A 17,821-nucleotide genomic window follows, 5' to 3' on the forward strand; every position below is an offset into this window, starting at 1 on the left:
TCATGCAGATGTGGCCATGCTAAAATAAGCACAATAAGACAGTCAAAGGTTTGGGGGGGGATTCCCCCCATATACTGTCGCACAGAAAGCAAAGGAAATAACGTCTTTACAGACTGAGTTCAAAACGGAACTAATACAACCGAAAACGAGGGTGGTACATATAGGCGGACTTGCAGGAAGTGATGGTATGAAGAAGCGGGATCTTGAAGATGGCAACCGGAAGTGATGTTATTGGGTGGATTCTTCAGTTGTTCCTCCAGGGGAGAGGAAAGAAGAGTTAGAGGGCAGTGCCAACCCCTGGCTTCAGTGGGTAACTGTAACTCCTTGAGCCTGTAAACTGTCTCCCAAACGCACATGTGTGACACCATGTAAGATCTTAGTATCCTGTAGAGGTACATCTTTGTGGTTTGATCCTGCTAGATCTCAGAACTCTGTGTATTTATTCCTTAATTCATGTTTTTTGGACCTCAGTATCTTTCATAGATGAACACTTGTGTTTGAATTTAGCATCTTGCAGGTATATTTCTTGCTGTCTGATCCTGCTAGATCTTTTACATGTATCCCTTTAATCATCCTACAGAGAAAGTCTTTAATTGTTTTATTCTGGTAGCTATCAGGTCCTTGTAGATGTTTCCCTTCCTTCAATCTCTTCCAGATCTCATTATGTTTGATGTTGTAACCACTCTGTGATCCTGCAAGACCTCAATATGTTGCAATGTTAGATATTAACATTCTGCAGATGGACCCAGCATTGTTTAAACCTGCTGGATCTCAGATCCTCGTAGACCTCCCCCTTGTCTCATCCTTCTGGATTTCATTATTATCGACATTATCACCTATATGTGGGCTTCTTCGGTCTCAGTCTCCCGTAGTGTTGGACTGTCCTGCTAGACCTCAGTATTGCAAACATTTCTCCCATTTTTCATCCTTCCAGATCTCATGATGTTTGATATTACAACCATTCTGTGATCCTATGAGACCTCAATATGTTAGAATGCTAGACAGTATCATTCTGCCGATGGACTCTATGTTGTTTAAACCTGCTGGATCTCAGATCCTTGTAGACCTCCTCCTTGTCGCATCCTGCTGGATTTCATTATTGTTGACATTATCACCTTTATGTGAGCTTCTTAGGTCTCTGTGTCCTGTAGTGTTCGATTATCCTACTAGACCTCAGTATCTCATACATTTTATCCCATTTGTCATCCTTTTAGATCTCGCTGTCTTTTATAGGCAACTCTTGCATGAGACTACAAGATCTCAGGGTCCTGTAATGTTGTTTGGCCCTGCTGCAACCTCAGGATCTTGTGGATTCAACCCTTTTTATCCTGTTCGATCTCAGTGTCCTGCTGATTTCAGACCCATCTAGATCTCATTATTTTTGATATTGTACCCTATGTGTGATCCTGTGAGATCTCAGTATCTTATATATAGTATGTATGCCCTTTTTTCATCTTGTGAGATCGTAATATCCTTCTGATGTAGCTCTTGCGTCTTTATCCTACTAGATCTCAGATCCTTGTAGATGTTTCCCTTCTTTCATCTTTCTACATCTCCTTGTCATTGATCTCGTATGCCTTGTGGTTGCCCACTAGAGCTCTGTGTTCTGTAAGGTTGTTTGATCCTGGTAGGCCTCGCAGTCTTGTACTGTATGTTCTTCCCTTTCTCAATGTCCTCAATGTTCTGCAAGTGTATCTCTTGCTGTTGTACCCCTCTAGATCTCATTATCTTTGATATTGTAAGCCATGTGTGATCCTGGTGGACCTCAGTATCTTGCATATTTACACCATGTTTCATCTTTTTAGATATCAGTATCTTTCATATGTAAATCTTGTGTGAGCCCCCTAGATCTCAGCATCCTGTTGTGTAGTTTGATCCTGTTACAGCTCGGTATCATGTATAAGTATCCCTTTTGCATCCTCTTAGATGTCTATAATGCCACTGATGTCACTTCCGGTGTCCATCCACCTGAGTCCACCTCTTTCTAAAAGAAGATCCGCCATCTTGAGACAATTTAACTAGGAACTTGCGTCTATGAAGATGTCACCACAATTACTGTGTATTTTTCAGTTATACAGGGGCAACTCTTTAGTGTGATCTGTCTGTTTTCTTACAAGCCCTGGTTGAGTTATCACTTAAGGATCTCTGATCCCTGTAGTTCTTTCCCCTTCTAGATCTCATGGTCTTTGACATTGTAACATGTGTACCTTCTCGATCTCAGTGTCCTGGAACATTGTTTGATCCTGCTAGATCCCAGAATTTTACATTTTCATCCCTTTTTATTCTGTTTCATATCAATTTCGTGCATGAACTGTACGTTCCTTAAATGTTCATCCTGACAGATTTTGGACACTTCTAGACCTCTTTACCTTGGACAACGTAAACTTTGTTTGATCCTGTTACGTCTGAGTATTGTGTATATTCATCCCTTTTTAATTCTTAATACAGGTATCCAGCAGCTGTATCCCTTGTTGTTTGATCCTGTTGGATCTCAAACCCCTCTAGATCTCATCATCGTTGCCACTGTAACCCTTGTGTGATCCTACAAGATCTTAGTCCCATGTATACGTAGCTCTTTTTCCATCCCTCTAAATCTGACTATCTTTGATATGGCAACCCTTGTGTGTTCCTGCTAGATCTCAGTGTCCTGTAGTGATGTCTGACCCTGCTAGACCTCCAGATCATGTGTTCTTATCCTTTCCGTCATATTGCAGCCATACATCTTGCTGTCTTATCCCACTAGACCTCAGATCTTTGTAGCTGTTCCCCTTGTTTCACCCTTTATCCTTGTGTGAGATCTTTACTAGATCTCAGAGCCCCTGTTAGATCTGCAGCCCTTCTAGATCCCATTATCTTTGTCAGTGTAACCTTTGCTTGATCCTGCCTGACCTCAGAATTGTGCATCTTCATCCCTTTTTTTCATACTGTTAGACCTCGATATCCCACAGATACAGAACCTTCTAGATCTCATTGTCTGACATTGTAATACTTGTAGAAGTCTGTGGACCTCAGCGTCCTGCGGTATCGTCTGATCCAACCACACCTTGTAATTTTGCATATTCAACCTCTTTTTCTTGTCCCATTAGATCTCAATATCCTGCAGAGATATTCCTTGTTGTTATATCCTGCTGGATCTCTGACTTTCCCAGACCTTATTGCCTGACACTGTAACCCTTGTGTGAGTCTGTGAGATCTTGGTGATCGGGAGTGTTGACTGATCCTGCTACACCTCACTCTCTTATCTATTCACATCTTGTTTCATTTTGTTAGGTCTCAATATCCGGCATACACATCCTTTGATAGATCACCGACCCCTTCTCCATCTCATTACCTTTGACAGTGTAACCTTTGTTTGATCCTGCTAGGCTTCAGAACCTTTTTAATCGTTCCATTAGAGCTCAATCTCCTACACATGCATCCCTTGTTGTTTAATCCTGCTGGATCTCCGACTTTTCCAGATCTCATTGCCTGACACATTAACACTTGGGTGAGCTTGTGATGTCTCAGTGGTAAGCGGCGTTTTTTGATTCTTCTACACCTCAGAATTCTGGATATCCATCCCTTTTTTTCACCCTGTCAGGTCTCAATATCCCGCAGATGCATCCCTTGTTGTTTTATCCTGCTGGATCTCAGAGCCTTCGAGAACTCGTTGTCTGACGCTGTAACCATTTGTGTGATCCGGCGAGAGCTCGGGGTCCTGCAGGTGCCCCATTGTTGTTTTGATCTCACTATCTTCACAATATGTTTTTATTATAGTCCAGTGCCTGGCTGTTTTATTCATTATGTTCACACACACACACTTCCTCCTGTAACTGTTCTTCATCAGCGTCATCTTCTCTTAGATCTCTAGGTTATGCAGTTTCACTCTTCCTCCAGCAATCCTGTAAACAAAACGAGAGAAAGCAACATCTGGCAGAGTAGGAGGAGGAAGCCAAGTATCTCCCTTAAAGTTCACCACTTGTGTGCCTCTTCGTCTGATTCTGTCACTTCTCAATTTCCTATTCCTTTCTCTCCTCCTTACTTGTGCATCACAATCCCGTGAAGTAGGTTGGATCCCAGTACCCCGCAGTTTTCTAACCTAGGCTCGATCTCAGTGTAATGTGGATGGCTGCCGCTTCCTCCAGACGAGCCTTGAATCAATTAAATCAAGTCCTACTTGCCCTGATAGGTCAGGTCAGCAAGGCCAGGGCGACTGCCATTCTGCTCCTAGGCTGAAGTCTTCAAGACGAAGCCTTTGGAGTGGAGGCATAACACTTTACATCTCATACAGTATACTGTCGCTCCATTCATAATGTAATCTAGCAGAGCCAAGAGGATGGAGCTGAGATAATTATAAAGGAAAGGAAATGAAGTGTGCCCAGGCACTGTCAGGACAGCCCCTGTCACCAGTATGATGCCTGAAAACCCACACACTCCTCTCCTTCTCATCAGTATGTCACCTGCGTACTCACAGGCTGCTCAGTTAGTCACCACAATGCCACCTATACTCCCACTAGCTCTCCTCTCCTTTCGCTGGTATTCCACCTGACATCCGCCTGGGTTGTCCATCTTACCCCAGTCTTACACAAATACCCCCCATCCACCCCAACCTTTCCTCGTTTCATTTCGTTTTTATTTGTAAATATCACTTTCTACATATCGGAGACGCGCCGCTCAGGCTTCGTCATTATGAATGTTTTCTTCTTTCTCCCACTAGATGGCGTCATCATCCCCTATTCAGACACCCTTCCGATTATTTTTTTTTTCCATTTTTTCGGAACAAATTAAACAAACGAAACGACTGACGATCAAAGAAACTGAAATGTTGCTTTTGAATCTGAAAAGCAGACAGTTTACAAAGCACACCGCTGCTCGGAAAACAATGGCAAACAAAAAAAGATGTGTGGGAGAATTACGGAAAAGTGCGCAGGCCGGAACAGACAAGCCGCGATCGCATTCATTATGTCTTCGCTGACCCTGACGCACTTCAGGGGCTCATCTGCTTGCTGGAAGTGAATGGCATTCAGTACCGTAGCATCGCTGGGTCTCCAACTGAGTTTTGAGCTGAGGAAGTAAAGTTACAGGCTTCTGATATCTGACAGGATCAGACCAAACCACATGATGATAATGTCTGACAGAATCAGAGCAGCAAGATGGAAAGTTACGGGGTTGTGTAATCTGACAGGAGCAGATTCAATGGAGGTAAAGCTGCAGGACGCGGAATTGAAAAGCGCCCTGACGGGAATGATCGCAAAGTCAATCAAGTAAAACATTTCTGGGATCTGCGAAAATGAGCGTAGAAGGTGTGGGCGAGTCACCTGTTCTGACACAACTTTCTGTAATCGGAGAAAGTTTCAGGGGGTCTGATATGAACACTTTTCAATGGGTTAGGGCCGCACACACCCGAGATCACCCCCTCCCCAATCCCCCAAAAGGTACGCCCAGCAAAAGCACGGATCCGACTGGAAGCCCAAAGCAAAGATTTGTCAGCCTGTGTTTACCAGCCGCCAGGGAGCGCGACTGGGCTTCGTCGGCCCGCCCCCGTGACGTCACGGAGAGCGCAGCTCAGAGAGTGAGAGTGAGTGATAGTGAAAGGAGAGGTAGCTGCGCTCGGTTAGACTGTGCTTGGGCTGCCCGTCGTCCTGCTGCCCCGGCTCGGTTCGGCTCCGTCGCCATGGCTGACGTGATCCATCCCAACGAATCCTCTTCGGCGGACGTGGCGAACCGCTTTGCGAGGAAAGGCGCTTTGAAGCAGAAGAACGTCCACGAAGTGAAGAACCACAAATTCATCGCGCGCTTCTTCAAGCAGCCCACCTTCTGCAGCCACTGCACCGACTTCATCTGGTGAGAGCCGAGCCGAGCCGAGCCGAACCGGCAGAACTCGGGGCCGCCTGACAGCACGATACGCGCGCTCGCTCGTTCGCTCGCCCAGTACACCGAAACAGTGCGCGTGCGTGCGCGCGCGCGTGTATATATACTGTATATATGTGTGTGTGTGTGTGCGCGCCCGCTCGGGAGAGCGTCTGAGAGTGAAACATGGGTGTGTGTTTGCATCCGTATACTGTGAGCCGGTGATTCTGAGACTCGGGGCCACTCCGTAGAGTGTGCGACAGTAGATCACTTTGTGTGTGTGGAGCACTTGTGTCGTTCTTTGGCTGCGTGCCACTCGTTAACTCTTTAAGAGTGACCACTGGCGAGAGTGTGTGTTTGGGCGACACTGATTGTTAACTCCAAGTTTAATCGCGGATCACTAGTGTCAGTTGCCAGTCACTCATGAATCACGCGTTAGTCACTCATTCACTGTGAAGTTCAGTGACCTGTGCCACTTGTTGACTGAGCGTGGATCAGCAGTGTCACTGTGCTCTGGTGTGCCACTCGTTAACTCGTAAGGGCTCGCTAGTGTCAGGGGTGTCACTCATGCTAATGCCAGGTCTGTATCTGGTTGTGTGCCGCTTGTCGACTTCAAGGATGTGTGAAGGGACCACTAGTGTCAGCGGGTCTGTCACTCCAGATGTGTATGACGGTGGGCATCATTAGTGTCAGCATACTGACCTGTGACACTTGTTGAGCGCCCGTGGATCTTCAGTGTCACCGGCTCATTTATTAACTCCAAGGGTGACCCGTGGCAGGTGTGTACTTGTATGTCACTGGTGCCAGTTATGACCAGTGGGCACTGCAAGTGTAATCACAGATCACTAGTGTTGATGACGGCTCACGTTAACTCCTGCTATGTGTCACTAATGTGAGTGTGTGGCTGTGTGACGTGTCATTAGATTAGCTTAGTTCTAAGGGGAAATTCTAAATGTATGCACACATGTAACTCCAGATGTGTATGGGGCGGCCATTGTTAGGGTCAGCATATTGCCCAGTGCCACTTGTTGAGTGACTGCAGCTCAATAATGTCACTTGTTAACTCTAAGTGTCTGGTGCCTGTGTTAACATTTATGTCACTCCTGCTGATCCCAGATGTGTGTCACTATCGCCAGTAGCTGGCTGTGTGCCACTTGTTAACTTGAGGTGTGGGTGACCATGGATCACCAGTGCCACTGTGTTGGCGGTGGGTCACTTGTTATCTCTAAGGGCGTGTGATGGCATCACCAGTGTCTATGCTAATCTGTATGTCGCCCATGTTAACTCGTGTTAGCGTGCCACTACCCAGCTCCAATGGTGTGTGACGGGATCGCTAGTGTCTGTGTGTCTATGTATGTATAACGATGGGCATCGTCAGTGTCACCATGTTGTCCTCTGCTGCCTGTTGAGTGACTGTGTAGTGTCACCTGTTACCTCCGAGGGTGACCACAGATCACTAGTGTTTGTGTTTACCCGTATGTCAATCAAGTATATCAGTCGTGTGCCACTTGTTCACTCCAAGGGTGTGTGTGATGGGATCACTTGTGTTGGTGTGTCCTTGTATGTATGATGGTGGGCATTGTCAGTGTCGGCATATTGACTGGTGCCACTTGTTCACTCCAAGGGTGTGTGTCTGTGTTTACATTTATGTCACTCCTGTTAATCCCGGATGTGTATCGCTATTGTCAGTAGCTGGCTGTGTGCCACTTGTTAACTGGAGGTGTGAGTGACCGCGGACCACCAGGGCCCCCGTGTGCCATTAATCGTGAGGGTGGGCCACCCGTGTCAGTGTCTACTCGAATGTCCCTCGTGTTAACTCCAGACGTGTGTGTCACTAGTGTCAGTGTGTGGCCTGTTAACTTGAGATCGTGAGAGACCGTGGATCACTGGTGACGGCAAGTGTTGCTGTGCCCTTGAAGGCCGTGGCTCACCAGTGTCACTGTGTCCCTCATGTTAACTCCAGACGTGTGTCACTAGTGTCACTGTGTGGCCATGTGACTGTGGATCACTAGCACTATTGTGTGTCAGCATGCTGCTTGTTGACTGCAGAGTGCCCGTGGACAGGGGGTGTCACTCATGTAAGCGCCACGGGTCTGTGATGTTGTGTCACCACTGTCCCCTCATGACAGCACTGACATGAAGTACAGCAGTGCGTGGGTGACGCCGTTTCTTTGGTCAGCTGGTGGCTCTGTGTACCATCAGAAGTAAGAGCCCACCAAGTGCTTGTGTGTCACTCTCATGTTCGCTCTAGAGGTGTCAAACAGCATGTCATTTGCTGTGTCACTTGTAGACCCCAGAGATGTCAGACGTTTTACCCATGTGTCGTTGCTTCTAACTGTGTGACATCTTGTTAAGAGGTGTGTGATTGTGCCCCACTAGGGTCCGTGTGGGGTTGGATGTGATCTGCTAACTCTAGAAGTGTAGTGTCACCCATCCTAACTTCAAGGACATGCTGCTCTGTGTCACTGGCTGGATGTCACTCGGGTTAAGCTGTCAGGACATCACTTGGTAGTTCCAGAAGTCAGAGGCTGTGTCTTATGTGACTGGGTGTCACTGTGTGGCCATCTGACATGGCGTCACTAAGCTTCAGTTCCCAGGTGTGAGTTCTGGGTATAATTAGTGTGACAGAGTGTCCCTCCTGGTGACTCTCACTGTGCCACATGTCACTAACAATAACCCCTGACTTGTGTGTCCATGTCACTTATGGGTTACTGCAAAAGTGTGTGACTGGACTTCAGAGCTTGAGTGTTGGAGTGCATCCCTTGGTGCATCACTAGCACTTCTGTGTCACTCGGGGGTCTAGGACGGCCTGTTTGACTTCATAACACCCAAGTGAACTTCTACTGTCAGGCCCGGGGGTGTCCTTGTGTAGCACACATGAGAGTGAGGTGACACGTCTGTGTTTGTGTGTAAACAGCCATAGTGTTTAGCCGCGGAGTGTAATTGTGCGTGAGTGACATGTATCACCCTCGTTAACTTTCTGAGCGGGAGAGTGGCAGTATGTGTTGGGGGTGCACTAGTTCCACGTGTGATGTGACACTCTCACTGGTGCACGCGTGACGACTGCTGCTCTTTGTGACTGGCGTGTTGTGTGTGTGTGTGAATGTGTTAATAACGAGAGTGAATCTGTCACATCCTCTCCTGTCAAGTCCATGTATCACTCTGTACGGCTAATGTAAACCTGTGCGGCTCTCACTAATGCGCACTCCTCTGGCCTGTGATTCATGTGTGGACATTAACTATGTGACTCCGGTGTCCTCGTGAGTGAGCAGCATGTCACCAGTGTGCGCCGTCTGTTCTTGTCGTGCACTCCAGGGTGTCACGTGTGCTTGTTTGTGTACTACTGTGAAATGAAGGTTTTACACACGTGCGTGACTGTTGCACTCTGTGTGTGTGTGTGTGTCACTCCACGTGTGTCTCTAGATGTGTGTCAATGTTGTACACTCTTAGCTGTACCCTGCCCTGCAGTTGTGTGCACACTTTTGAGTGTGTGCTCTGCTTGTGAGGGTGAGCGAGGCTGCCTTTGAGGCTGCGAGGGTCTGTTAATGGGTAGGTGGGCTTTACGCCTGTGCACTCCTGCTCCGCCCGGGCGACTGCTGCACACTTATTTGTCATCATCAAGTTCTTCATGTGAACCCTGAATACCATGAGGACTGATTGAGGTCATTGATGTGAGGTAGACTGCCTACGGGGGGCCGGGTGGTCTCGGATTCTCTGCAGATTTTATTTTTCTCTCCAGCCGTCTGGAGTTTTTTTTTTTTGTCTTTTCTGTCCTCCCTGTCCATCGGACCTTACTTTTACTCTTTGTTAATTAGTGTTTGCTAATTTTATTTCTTATATACTTTGTCATTTTTTCTCTTTCTTCATCATGTAAAGCACTTTGAGCTGCATCGTTTGTGTGAAAATGTGCGATAGAAATAAGTGTTGTTGTTGTGCCCTGCGGTGGGCTGGTGCCCTGCCCGGGGTTTATTCCTGCCTTGCTCCCTGTGCTGGCTGGGATTGGCTCCAGCAGACCCCCGTGACCCTGTGTTAGGGTATAGGGGGTTGGATCGTGACATGACGTGACATGACGTGACCTGGCTGACTGTCGTCGTGCTCACTGGTGCGCGTTGTAAAATGGGCAGAGACGGCAAGTGGGCAACGAGGCAAAACAAGACAGACTTCAAGAATCGAACTACGCGTAGATGAAGGGTGGCGGTTTAAATACCTGGTGACAGGAAGGGGCGGGCCCAGGAGATCTGGAACAGGAAGTGACATCACTGGTGGAGATTTCAGTCGGCTGCCCTGCAGAGGGAGAGAGAGAGAGAAAGCGTTAGAGAGCACCGCCAACCCCTGGTGTGGTGGGATGTCACAGTTATTGAAGCCCTTAAGGGGTCTCCCGTGCGCACGTGTGTGTTGTTGTACCCTCCATGGGTGCTCACAGTGGACTCTTCCAGGCTGTTTTCTCACCCAGTTGGGCTCTTTTTAATTGTTGTTTATGCCAAAAACTGCAATTTCATGGGCTTTTTTTTTAAAAAAAAGACAACAGCGGGATTTTGGGTTATTTTTCAAATCCCCTCCTTTGTTCTGTTAGCCTTAGTAGGGACCCCCTTCTTTCCAGGCTCTTCCACGTTCTTTATCGCTCTCAAATCTCAAGTTCCATGGTACAGAATACAGTATAGCCTTTCTATCACGCTTATACCCCCCATCTTCACTCATGGCTCTCGAATCTCTGAGTGGGACCCCCAACCACCGCCTTCCACTCTTTGTACACGTCAGCTGCTGTGTCGTTGTGGTTCAGGATCTGCCAACCCTGTGTGACCACTGGGCAAGGTGATGAAGATGATGAAGAAGAATGTTTATAAGACCTGGGCACTTTTTTCTCTCCTAGTGAGTGTGTGTGTGTGTGTGTGTGTGTGTGTGTGTGTGTGTGCGCACATCAGTACTTTCTGCACGTTACACTTGTGTGCTGACTGTGGACCGCAGTGCATTCCAGGTCTGTGTGTGTGTCCCTGTTGGGCACTCTGATTGTGGACCACCATGAGCTCCATGCGTTTGTGACTGTGTTGTGCACTCCGCGGGTGCTCACTGTTGAATGGTGTGCATTCCAGGTCTGTGTGTGGACCCTCTGAGTGTAGGAGTGTTTGTAAGTGTATAGTGGGCTCTCTAGACTTGTGTTACTGCTAGTTTTATGCAAAACACGTGTGTGTGTGACAGACTTACACACTCCATGTGTGTGCTCACAGTTGATGGTTGTGAATTCCATGTCTGTGATAAGGATGATTGCACACTCAGGTTGTTGAACTCTGTTTGTAACACCGTGTACTCCATGTGTTCGCTGTTGTGCACTCCACATGGGTACATTAGTGACTGTTTGTGTGCTCACTATTGAAGAGTGTGCAATCCAGGTCAGTATCACTACACTCCGAGTGCATAGATGTATGAATGTATTGTGCACTCCAGACTCGTGTCACTGCTAGTTGTACACAACACAAGTGTGTGTGTGTGTGTGTGTGAGGGGGGTTGGTGTGTGTCTGTTGTGTGACAGACTGTTTTACACGCCATAAGTGTGCTCACCGTTGACAGTTGTGTATTCCAGCTCTGTGCTCACGACTGTCGTACGTTCAGGTTGTTGAACTGTGCACTCCGTGATTTCACTGTTGTTCACTACACATGTGTATTAGTGTCAGATTTTGTGCTCACTACTGAAAAGTGTGCAATCCAGGTCAGCATCATTACACTCCGAGTGCTTGTATGTGTGTAAGTATTGCGCACTCCAGACTTGCGTTCCTGTTAGTTTTACACACAACACTTGTAAGTGTGTGCATTAGTGACTTTGTTTTGTACTCACTGGTGATGGTTGGGTGTGACTGTTGAACACTGACTGTGCACTCTTTGCTTTGTCTCTGTGTTGTGGACTACCCTTGGGTTTTGTACACTCTGTGTGTGCTCACTTTTCAATACTGAACATTCCAGGTGTGTGTGAGTGTGTGTGTTCATTAGTGATTCTGTATATTCCATCTTTGTTCTCACTGCTGTCCCTTGTGTAGGACTTGTGTTTGTTGCACTGTGCACTCCATGTTTATTGTTGCACACTACACAGTAGGTGTGCATTAGCGACTGTTGTACACTCTGTTTGGGTGCTCATTGTGCACTCCAGGTCTGTGTGTGTGTGTGTGTGTGTGTACACTCGGAGTGTGTCAATGTTGTGCGTGCCAGCCTTTAGTCCCTGCTAGTTGTACCCCACACACTCTTGTTTGTGTACTCACTCTTGTGCACACCAGGTGTGGCCCTGTGTCCACACAGATTTTTTTCCCTGGAAGTCGGCTCTGACCTCAGTGGTCCTCCTCGCCCCGCTAAGCAAACACAGCCTGCTGGCTCGTCTCCCCTGGCCGGTTTGAACAGGTGCGAGGCTCCGCCCCCTGCAGGCCGCTCTGTGTGGATTAGCATCATAGGCCCACTTAGGACCACACGGTGCCAGGGTGAGTGCGGTTTTTGGTGTTCACCTTACTGGGATGTCCCCCCAGGGGATTTAATAATAATAATAATACACTTTATTTATTCATAGGCCTTTCTAAACACTCAAGGACAAAGAACAATAGATAAGAATCGCATTCTAAACAAAAGTAAAAATACAAAGAAATATACGAGAAGTTCAAGTCAGACAGAGCCATGGTCCGTGTCATATGTGTGGGTTTATGCTGCTGATGCCCCCCCGCTGCCCTGTACCCTTACTGACCAGCTGTGCTTTTTCTTTCTTTTTGTTTTTTTTTTAGGGGATTTGGAAAGCAAGGATTCCAGTGCCAAGGTAGGTGCCACCTGACTGCAGAGCTCTGAGGGTCCTGAAGAGAACATGCCGGGTCTCATTTCTGTGTGGCATGATGGGGTGGGGGTGGAGTTGGTGGGCGCATTGTGGTGCATTCTTATTAGATTTGAAGGGCTACTCTAGTGGGCTTATGAATTAGATTGGCACAGTGGTCTTCATGTTTATTATTAATAAACCGCTTAGTGCATTTTGAGTAAAGTGTCACAGACAAACTGGTCAGAAGGCTTTTCTGATCACTTTGGCACAAAGGTGACCACCCTAGCTACCCCAAAACTCTTTCACGTGGCCAGTGTGCCAGGGAGGTGAAGTCTGAAAAGTGGCACAGGGCCCCTTGATTTCACAACTACACCTCTGGGCTGATAACCCACTGATGACTGTTTTCCTTAAATAAAATACTCCATGGCAGGCTGGCACCAAGCCGGCGTGGGCACAGTTCACTTGATTTCTGTGGCAGCCCCCTATTATCTGATAATGTTTTGCGCTGGCTGGATGCCTTTGTTCTGTGGTTGCCCACTGTAGGCAGGGTACATGTGAGTTGTGGTTTTGCCCTCTGCGGTGTGAGGTTGCCATTTGCTGGTCGGGTATCACTTCTGTAGCCTGGCTAGACATCGGCTCGCTGGTCTTTCTGGTAACCGCATTCACTCGCTTTTCGAAGCTGACCAGTGACTTTCTATGCCAGGGTGGTGTCGTGGCCCTGAGACTCTGTAGCATTGCAAGTCCATGCTGACAGCTCCACGTTCAAAGTGCCTGGCATGCCTCTTGCTAAATAAAGGGTTACGCTGGCTTGACTTTGAGTTGTACTGCTTTAATCTGTGCTTCTGACACCCTTGCCATTGGCAGATTAACGCCAGCTGCTCGGCTCTGCCCTGTCTGCACAGGTGCCCGTGTTGCAGCTGTATGAGGGGAAACAAAGCTGTAAGGCTCTTGGGGCTGCCAGCCAGAGCTGCGAGTCAAACTAGGCACAGGTAGCCTGAGGCAGGAGAGCACAGGCACATCCTCCTCCACCTCACGCTGCTTGGCCCGGATTAGACACTGACTGGCAGCACGAGGCACGTGGGCACAGGGTGACTTCCTGGAGGTGTGGCAGGGAGGAAGTGTGCTGAGAGAGGCAGCCGCTGGCTTTGTGTGCCTCATTGACTTCGGGGAATGCGGCGAGATCCTCCGGTGCCGCCCTCCACGTTTCACTGGAGTGAGTGTGACTCTCGTGTGATCGCACATGTTAATGGTGCCCTTTCAGTTCGTGGGCAGACTGACATGGCAAGCCAGGAATTCCCCGCCCACCCCCTTCCCAGTCATGGAAAGCGTGGGAGCCCCCTCCCCGTACCCATCGAAACCCGCGAGGGCGTCTTGCAGGTGCTGAGAGACGGGTATGTGGGGGTAGCAAGGAGTGGTAGAGCAGCAGAACAAAATGGCATTCCAGAATGTGCAAAGGAGCATCACGGTGTGTGCCAGTGAGTGGCGAGAGGGGTCAGGCGTGTTTGTGAGCGTGAAGGGGTGCACATGTCTGAGGGAGCTAAGTGGGCTTTTGTGTACCACTCTGTGTGCACCAGAGAGCACATCAGTGGTGGGCTTACATGTGCCAGGCAGGCTTTAACTGGGAGTGCCCATTTAAACAGGCAAGGCTAGGAGCGGCCATGTTTACACGAGAGTGTGCTTTTGAGAGAGGGAGTGTGCACAAGTGTGAAGGGTTGAGTGTGTAAAAGTGTATGTAACACCCCTTATGTGTATTTCTGGGTAAATATTTAAGCGCACAGGTGTGTGTGTGTGTGTGAGAGTCTGGAATTGTACATATGGATGGGAGTGTGAGCTCGGGAGGATTCGTGAGCGGGTTTACACATTTAGGGCTAGGAGTGGTCGTGCTCACACGAGAGTGTGCATTTGACACAGCGGGTGTGCATCCATCGTTTTGAGAACCGTAAGGGTGTGTTTCCCATGTGCAACACTCTGACGGTGTCTTTCTGTGAGTGCACAAGTGTGCCAGCCCTGAGGACATGTGTCCACGTCTATAGAGTGAGTGTAATATGTGAGTGCCTGTATTAGAGTCAAGGTGTGTGCCGGACTATCTCTAGTTCCATGTGCAAGTTGGTATCCGCGTGTGTTTCTGTTCACTAGTTAATGAGTGTGTGCGCGTAAATGTCGGTGAGTGTATCCACATGTTTGTAAGTGTGAGTGTGTCTCCCTGCCTGAAAGGAGTGTGTGAGACGTTAAGTGAAAAGGACCGAGTGAAAGTGTCTGTGTGAGTGTGCAAATATGCCCGCTGCTACCTCTGCGTGTGCAAGTGCAGTGCACACACGGACCTGAGAGAGCGGACATGAACCTCTCACTGAGGTGTCCAGCGGAGAGAAGGTCAGGAGGGGCAGCCAGCATCCTGAGAGACGTGGGTGGACGCCGCGGGAGTGGTGGGCTCCCAATGCGGCTGGACGCTCTCCAAATGAAGACGGGTCTTGTGCTCGGGTTACACTTGTGTTTGTGTGCTTTGGCAGCCACCGTGGAGCACACTGGACAGCCGGGGTCCTGGGACAGCTGGCCTTGGAGTGCACGGCGCAGGCTCTGGGAAGCATCAGGCCAGCGTCTGTTTGCTGTCTGGCAGAGTTTTACACAAATGCGGGCGGCGAGCTCGTCCATCATGTTGGCTCGTGTCGGCCGGCGCTTTAGACGTGTGTGCGTGTGTGTGTGTGTAATGGGTGTAGAGGGGTTTGTGTGTGTGCGAAAGTGCCCTGGTGGACCTTACCGGGGGGTGGGGGGCTTTATGCGTACGTGTGCCTCTTTACATGTTGGCTGGCTGTTCACTCCTTGAGCTGATTCTTTGCCAAACCGTCAGCCCCTGAACCCATCTCTTACTGACCCTTCACTCCAAGAGCCGGTCCTTTGTGACCTTTCACTCCCAGAGCCCATCATTTGCTGACCATTCACTCACAACTCCGGTCCTTTCTTAGCCATTCACCCCAAGAGTTGGTCCTTTGTTGACCTTTCACCCCCAGAGCCCATCATTTGCTGACCCTTCGCCCCCAGAGATTGTTCTTTGCTGACCCTTCACCCCCAGAGCCCATCATTTGCTGACCATTCACTCACAACACTGGTCCTTTCTTGGCTATTCACCCAGAGAGCTTGTTCTTTGCTGACCCTTCACCCCCAGAGTCCCTCATCTGCTGACCGTCCGCTCCCACACTGGATCTCATTTACCAGTTCTGCTGACCACAGTTACAGGCAGGCCTTTCCTTAGTTGTCTGTCCTTTTTTAATTTTTTAAACTCACCTGACCACTCGCTATTCCTCCCCTGTCCACTCATGATCCCTTCTGTCGCTTCTGTCCACACGCTGGTTCATAGTGCCGGCCCACTGCCCACAGCCTTCTTCCCGCCCTCTGCCTTCACAGATGTTTGTCCACTCAAGTAGTCCGTCCTTCTGGTATTTTGTTGTCTCTCCTTGACCACTCACTCCTTCTACCCCACTTCTGTCCATTCTTCTGCCCACTTACCAGTACTCCTACCCTTCCTTCTGCCCGTGCTCCTGTTTATTTGTGATCAGTATGCTTGGAACAAAGAAGCCTGGCCTCGTTCCCACAGGATGCCCAAATTGGCTGCAGTGCTGGCCCCAGAAGTTGGCGCCATTGAATGGTCCCAGTTTAAGTCCAATGCGCTTGTGCCCTTCTGGGAATCCACCTTGCGGTGCAATCCATGACTCACTGTGTCATCTGGGAGAAAAAATGAAGCCACCCAGTGCTGATTGGCTGATACATCCCTCTAGTGACCTGACCCACTGAGATATCTGACCATTCCCAGCTGTTAGTGTCATGTTAGTGACAAGGCACAGCAGCTGTGACTCTTCTGAGACAGGATAAGGTGAGCTGTGAAAGTGAAGGGGTACGCCACTTGCCAAGAGGCGCTATATAGCGCTCCCCGGGGTCATTTGCATATCGTCTTGTCCTTGCCCGTCATCTTACATGCAAATGAAGTCCTTTGTTTCCTCCATGCCAGCAGCGCCCAGTCGTATCAGGCTGGCTAATGCAAATCAGCTCCCCTGCAAACTCCTCGGCTAACTGGGAGCAGCGCCGGGCCCCTTGTAACTGGAGAAATGTGGAAGGAGGTCAATTCTGGTGAGACAGGGAGTGTAAGAGTGATACCTCCTGCTCCCAAAATAACCCTTTATGCTGGACATGTGGGATTCTTCAGTAAGAAGATCTGCCCGCCGCTGGGCAGAGCACTTCAGACTTGGCCGCCCTCTGCTGCAGCCTTAGCTCACTTCATGCCATTAGCCTCCTACTGACCTGTCACGTCATTCGCCCCCGGACTTGCTGAGGACACATAAAAGAGCAAGGTTAATGCCCTGTGCGGCTTACCATACGTGGGCATCGTGCCAGTTATAGTAGGGACCTCATCTGCCACGAAGTTACTGTGCAGACTGGCATCTGCTTCAGATCCCAGAACAACTGATCAACCTGCTGAGGGTGTGGCGCACCATCAGGGTGGTTGGTGCCCCTCAGGAGAGTCCCTTTCAGTCTCTGATGGCACTTTTTCTTCCACATTTGTCCCCAGCTCCCTGTTTTTGTCCCAGAGGTAAGCCCGGCTCATTTCTGGATCTCTAGTCTGCATCCCTGAAAAAGTCCACAATGTCTTGTTTGTGTCTCTCCTGTGGTCTTGCGTAAGTGCTTTGATTTTGGGTGACCCTTCCTATCCACCGATGGCATTGCCCAGTCCCAGTTATCACAGTGCCATGGCCCATACCTACTGCTGTGAGCGTCCGTCCTCCTTCTATGTATCATCTCGATTTTGATTTTTTGCTAACCTGCTTGGTAAGGCATGGAAGTTGAGTGAAGCAGGAAGCCCCCTTGGGACTCTTGAGGGGGAGGGTCGTAATCTGCGAGCATTACCGGGAATTGCTGGATTTAAGTGCTGCTTTGTTTTCTGTTTGCTTTAATCCCTTTATGGATTGAGGATGCACTGCTTGTGTTTGATCGGCCAGTCCTGCCTGACCATGTCCACTGCCTGGTGGTCGGGTATTTACAAGACCCCTCTTTCTGCAGTCTGTCTATCTTGTTTCTATAGTGACTTTAACATTTGGTGGTGTGGGCTTCTAGGCAGCTTCAACTCATGGGACTTGGCATTGTGAGCTCCCAATCATCTGTGACCTCTGCCTTTGGGGTGTAATTGTGGGGAGCTGTATTGCAGGTTCAGGACCCCAGCTGACC

At 48.9% G+C, this 17,821-nt stretch overlaps 1 protein-coding gene and 1 long non-coding RNA gene across 2 annotated transcripts in view; one reads left to right on the plus strand and one right to left on the minus strand.

Annotated features, from left to right (window-relative positions):
• Window positions 1-25: 25 nt before the first annotated feature.
• LOC120522324 lies at window positions 26-17,507 on the minus strand. Its single transcript, XR_005632359.1, has 3 exons — window positions 15,890-17,507; window positions 10,037-10,113; window positions 26-3,881 (listed from the first exon to the last, which is right to left on the minus strand). It is a non-coding gene; the product is annotated as an uncharacterized LOC120522324 (long non-coding RNA).
• The window catches only part of LOC120522323 (protein kinase C alpha type-like), a 77,263-nt gene continuing 64,985 nt past the window's right edge, over window positions 5,544-17,821 (plus strand). The window contains exons 1-2 of the mRNA XM_039743351.1: window positions 5,544-5,823; window positions 12,585-12,616. Coding sequence (XP_039599285.1) covers window positions 5,654-5,823; window positions 12,585-12,616 — 202 coding nt within the window. The 5' untranslated portion in view covers window positions 5,544-5,653. The remainder of the gene's footprint in view (window positions 5,824-12,584; window positions 12,617-17,821) is intronic.

This window comes from Polypterus senegalus, unplaced genomic scaffold (genome assembly GCF_016835505.1).
Source record: "Polypterus senegalus isolate Bchr_013 unplaced genomic scaffold, ASM1683550v1 scaffold_4041, whole genome shotgun sequence".
Taxonomy (NCBI): Eukaryota; Metazoa; Chordata; class Cladistia; order Polypteriformes; family Polypteridae; genus Polypterus; species Polypterus senegalus.